General features: G+C 39.7%; 1 protein-coding gene across 1 annotated transcript; it reads right to left on the bottom strand.

Moving 5' to 3' along the window:
• Positions 1-1,207: 1,207 nt before the first annotated feature.
• On the bottom strand, positions 1,208-5,384 carry LOC129839526 (uncharacterized). Its single transcript, XM_055907036.1, has 4 exons — positions 4,178-5,384; positions 3,726-4,055; positions 3,035-3,198; positions 1,208-2,385 (listed from the first exon to the last, which is right to left on the bottom strand). The coding sequence occupies exons 1-4, from the start codon at positions 4,320-4,322 to the stop codon at positions 2,224-2,226; spliced, it is 801 nt and encodes a 266-aa protein (XP_055763011.1). The 5' UTR covers positions 4,323-5,384; the 3' UTR covers positions 1,208-2,223.
• Positions 5,385-5,600: the final 216 nt, after the last annotated feature.

Raw genomic sequence — 5,600 nt, 5'->3', positions numbered from 1 at the left:
TTTGATTTGGAGTGGTTAAAAAACAAGTTTTAATGACTCCAACCTAAGTGTATGTAAAAATAGCAGATCCGTCTCACATTGGGTGAGGCGTGTTGCCGGAAGGTATGTTTAATTTAAAAATTGAAAAAGATATATATATATATACAAAAAAATATGAAAAAAACAAAATTTACATGATACAATGACAAACACGTTCGTACTGCTACGCCATTTTGCTTGTTTTGACCAACCCATGGTAGAAGACACAAAAACACCTCGACCTTAACTATTCTGATTAAGAATAAGATTTATACATTCAGAAAAAGTTGGACTTTTAAGACACACTTCCCTCCAAAGTAAATAACTAGTAGAGTGTGTGAGAGTGGGGATACAGCCTGCGCTCCATATTTGAATGCCATGCAGGGTAAGCTCTGTGTGTTTGGTCGTTGAGTTATTCACTCACTGTGGTTGGTTTCTGAAAATGATGGGCGTGTAAAAGAGAAGCATCCATGTTCCCCTGGGGTGTTGGGTATAGTTTCTCATGTGTCTGCTGAGACCACATCAGAAGCCACTATCACCAGCAGCACACGGATGTCTGGCTTACAGGATATGTGTCAGTGTGACATTAATAAAGTACTTGACTTATGGTTATGATTTTAGATATGATTGTAGAATATAGTATGTCGAAAAAACAACTTACTGCTCATGTATATTGACATATAAATTGGACATTTATTAGAAAATATTCAAATACATTCAATACGTTACTCTTGGCGTTAGGCTCTGCTCCTTTGGGGTAGCTCACTGCCAGAGCATGCATAATGATGCCATAATAATAATAAACAGTGAACAAGGCAGGAGGAGTCTGGGGTGGGTGGTCGGGAAAGCAAATACTCTGGTTTCCTGTCTGAACTTTTCTTCACTTGGTTTAGATAGAAAACTTTCCAAAACATAAAATATACTGTAAGAAATATAGCTGAACATCACCAATGCGTACCACATACGTATACAAATACAACATAAACATGAATACACAAGTTAAACTACACATGAATATATCAATTATAGACAATTACTACGTCACTTGGTAAAAATGAATAATTGCTTTTCCAACCACAAGATGCACTCATTACTCTGAAACAGCATGAAACATTTTTACTCAGATCATTATGGTTTTAACCTACTAGCTATCTCAACTACAGAAAAACTACAGAAAAATCTCAACTACAGAAAAATCTAATGTAATGTAAAAATGGCTTATATCCTGATGTACCTGATGAAGTTTAGGCAGCTAAAATATTTCTACCTATGATAAAATATAATAAAAGTCTTAACAAACTGTTCTCATTTTAATGATAGCTCTTTTGACTTTGTGGCAGACACCATACAACAGGAACAGCTTGATGAGTGGTCCAGTGACCTAAAAACACTACAGAAAAACATAGCCTACACTATTGTTTAGAACTAAAAGCAATATAAATCTTATGACCTGATGTATTGAAAAAAGTTATAGGGAGGCCTCCATCGCTATCAACTGTACACCTTATGGACTAAAACAGGGATATTCAACTGGCGGCCCACGGGCCAGATCTGGACAGTTTATTAATTTAGACTGGCCCTTTGATCAATTCTGAACATTCATAAAAGATCTGCACCAAAATCCAATGTTCAGTGCCAAAATGAAAAGCACTATGGTTGTTGTCCGTTATTTATTGAGATGCTTAGTTTTCAGATGATTTTCAAATCACCAAATTACTTTTAAGAATATTTTAATCGTTAAAATGGTGAGCAAGCATTGAGCCTTTTCCTTTTCAATGAGGAGCACATTTTTTGGTTGCACCTCAACTCACGTTGATCGAGCACTTTCCACTTCTTCCCTAACTACTTTTAGCAACACTTCATTAGAAGAAAAGCGCTTTATTGGTGTGTGTGTGTGTCGCATGTGTAAAATGTTCGGCCCCCCTGAAATGAACCTTTTTTACATCTGGAACACGTAAGAATATAGTTGAATAGCCCTGGAATATAACATTGGCTGTTCCCTTCTTCCTGCTGGTCTTCTGTTGAAATACGAATACTTTCCATATAGAGATTTTATTCACACACATAAGCATGGTATGGTGCGACACACACAAACAATTTACCACTAACACTTGCAGTGAGGATAGAACTGTGAAATACAGCAGAACAGGCTTTTCAATTCTGAAAAAGCAAAGAAGCAATATTCAGAAAACGCATTTGAAGAAGCTACTCAGTGGTCCTACTACCTCCTTTTGTAGACACAGAATAGGGGTTCGATTCTTCCTGCTGTGTGTCTGGTTGATAAACGTGATTCCTGACCATGTCTACATAGACCGAGTCAGGAATGACCTGGGGTGTGGATCCTCCCTGGTTGCAGCACCTCTTCCCCTGTGAAATAGGAATGTTGCTTCAGTCATAGCTAATCAAATGGTTACCGGGACTATTTGAACCGGTAACCCCTGTAAGTAACCTCGCTATTGTTATTTACTGCTGCTCTTTAATTATTTGTTTTTCTTACCTCTTGTTTTCTAGGTATTTTCTTAAAACTGCATTGTTGGTTAAGGGCTTGTAAGTAAGCATTTCACTCTAAGGTATTCGGTGCATGTGACAAATAAAATTTGATTTGATATCTTATAATGCGCTACAAGCAATCAATCATTTTTACTAATTCAACCACTTTTTAATTATTCTTGGACATTGATAAAAACAATTGAATTGAATTGCATCCTAATTGCCCTTTGTCCATTTCAGTCACTACAATGACTGGCATTGAAAGGACATTGTGTTTTGACAAAGTTTACTGGTATTATGCTCCCAATGTGTTTAGTAGGACGAGGACAACTTGTTAATAAAGGACAATGTGTTGAGTAGGACGAGGACAACTTGTTAATAAAGGACAATGTGTTTAGTAGGACGAGGACAACTTGTTAATAAAGGACAATGTGTTTAGTAGGACGAGGACAACTTGTTAATAAAGGACAATGTTTTGAGATACATGTGATTGACCCATCACCCGGGCAACCATCAGCACACTCACCCGTGGAGCGACCCAGATGAGGAAGATGACACACAGCAGGATGGTCAAGATGCTAATGATGATGACGTTTACCACGCCATACGGGCACGGCTTCTCATTGGCTGGGTGAAAGGGGGTCAGCGTTACTGCAGTAACTGTAGGACATGGCAGCTGTAGGACATCGTCTATGGAAGACATCACCAAATGGGAAAATCTAATCAGTATCCTGCAGCACTCACACCAAATAACTGTCAGAGACAGAGTTGTATCAAAGAAAAGCCACTGGAGAACAGTGTTTCTCAACTTGTTTGTATCGGGACCAGCAGGCTATGGTTGTTTATATTGAAACTAACAGTTGAGAGCTGACTAAAAAAGTCTGGAACACCTGCCTGTCTATGAACCACGGATTGAGAAACACTAGTCAGGGTTCTAGATTACACAAAACATTTTCTACATGTCAAATTGACTGTTCATGACAAGAGTAAAACACTTCACATCTAGAGTTTATTTACTTATCTAGGCAAGTCAGTTATGAACAAATTCAAATTTTCAATGACAGCCTAAGAACAGTGGGTTAATCCCCACCTTATTCAGGGTTAGAACGACAGATTTGTACCTTGTCAGCTCGGGGATTCAACCTTTCAGTTACTAGTCCAATGCTCTAACAACTAGGCTACGCTGCCGCCCCACTACAGTGTAAACATATACCTACCATTCACCACGACCAGAGTGGAGCCTCTTCCTTGGTTGATATCATTTTCATACGTGGTTTCATTGTATTTTGTGTAAATACACCGGTAGAATCCTGTGTCCTCTATGGTCAGGTTACTGATGGTGATGGTCAGTTGGTCCACAGGTCCCTCAGTCTTCACTCTGTCCCAGTAGCCGTCCCTGGGGGTCAGCTTGGAGTCCCTCTGGTAGTAATACAACACCTCCATGTCCCTGTCCAGCCCAACATACAGGTATATTCCATCCTGGTCTTTTAGAGTGGTGGAGCACTTCATGGTAAACTTCTCCCCAGTCTTCACCCAGAGAATGGCTTCTATATAAAAGAGAGGGAAGGAAGAGAAACCATGGTTGTTAGATTCAAAGATACATATGTACCATACTGATGATTTAACACAAAATCAACCTAGAGTTGTGGGAATAAACAGCTTGCCTTACCTGCTGCTGTGGTCAATTCATTGAATGAGAAGTAGAACAACAGCAAACTCCTCAGCAGTGACATCACCATCACCACAGCTGCCTGTATACTGCTGTCTGTCTCTGTCTGACATCTACTTATAAATACACAGGAAATAGGACACATCTGACATCACAGTCCCTCACAGTCAACCACACCTTCATGTATTACTGCAGTGGTTCCCAACCTTTTGCGGTTACTGTACCACCAACTGAATGTTGCTCTGCCCGGCGTACCCCCGAAGGACCTCCTCGTGCATTTTACCAGTAAGCCTATGGTCTAATCATGAGTCTTCTTAAGTTCCCACTGTGGACAGGTCAAGTATCTCCATGGGTCCTAGTACCCCTGTTAAGATCCACTGTATTACTGAACACGATACACAATCTAATTTAGATTTCTTAATTGAATCAAATTCTCTATATATGTTATTACAATTTCAATGGTTTATTGTGTTAGTGTGTTGGACATAAAATATGGTGAGTGGAGAGTTCAGATGGATTGCATTGTTATAAAACACAACAGATCCAACTGTAAATGAACTTTGTGGCATTCACATATCTACAGGCACGCTAAAGCATATCAAAGTTACATCATGTTGTGTTCATGTTATTTATCTGTCAGATGTCGATTTTTCTCAATGTTAATAAAACTCAGCTCAAATCTCTTCTCACGCTTTGCATCAGAATTTGAACGCGAGGAGAGAATTCCCTCTAGTGGACATGTTGCTTCTGTTCAGTGTCACATGTCTAACTTCAACTCAATCAATCCAGGGTTGTAAAAAATGTAGAGGGACCACCAGAACATGTCCAATAAGAAATGAATACAACCCTGTACTGTCACTGGGCTAAAAAAGGACAGTCTTTAAGTACTTTAACAAGACAGGACACGTTCATGGATATGTCTGCTTTTTGTCTAACTGCGCAACCAGGATATGAATACACACACGGGAAGTGTTTTTCACCTATTGAGAGAAATTGTTACACTGTTAATACATGGTGTATGAGGGGTGATGTTTGCGTTAGACATTGCATTATTTACTACACTTCTACTACATTTGTGTACTCACATCCTTGGTCTCAATTTCGGCTGCTAGCTCTGTTTCTGCTTCTAGCTCTGTTTCTGCTGCTAGCTCTGTTTCTGCTGCTAGCTCTGTTTCTGCTGCTAGCTCTGTTTCTGCTTCTAGCTCTGTTTCTGCTGCTAGCTCTGTTTCTGCTTCTAGCTCTGTTTCTGCTGCTAGCTCTGTTTCTGCTGCTAGCTCTGTTTCTGCTGCTAGCTCTGTTTCTGCTGCTAGCTCTGTTTCTGCTTCTAGCTCTGTTTCTGCTGCTAGCTCTGTTTCTGCTGCTAGCTCTGTTTCTGCTTCTAGCTCTGTTTCTGCTGCTAGCTCTGTTTCTGCTGCTAGCTCTG

The sequence above is a fragment of the Salvelinus fontinalis genome, chromosome 40, assembly GCF_029448725.1.
Source record: "Salvelinus fontinalis isolate EN_2023a chromosome 40, ASM2944872v1, whole genome shotgun sequence".
Lineage (NCBI taxonomy): Eukaryota > Metazoa > Chordata > Actinopteri > Salmoniformes > Salmonidae > Salvelinus > Salvelinus fontinalis.
Note: the sequence above shows the minus strand (reverse complement) of the source record. Positions and strands in the feature narration are given on the sequence as shown.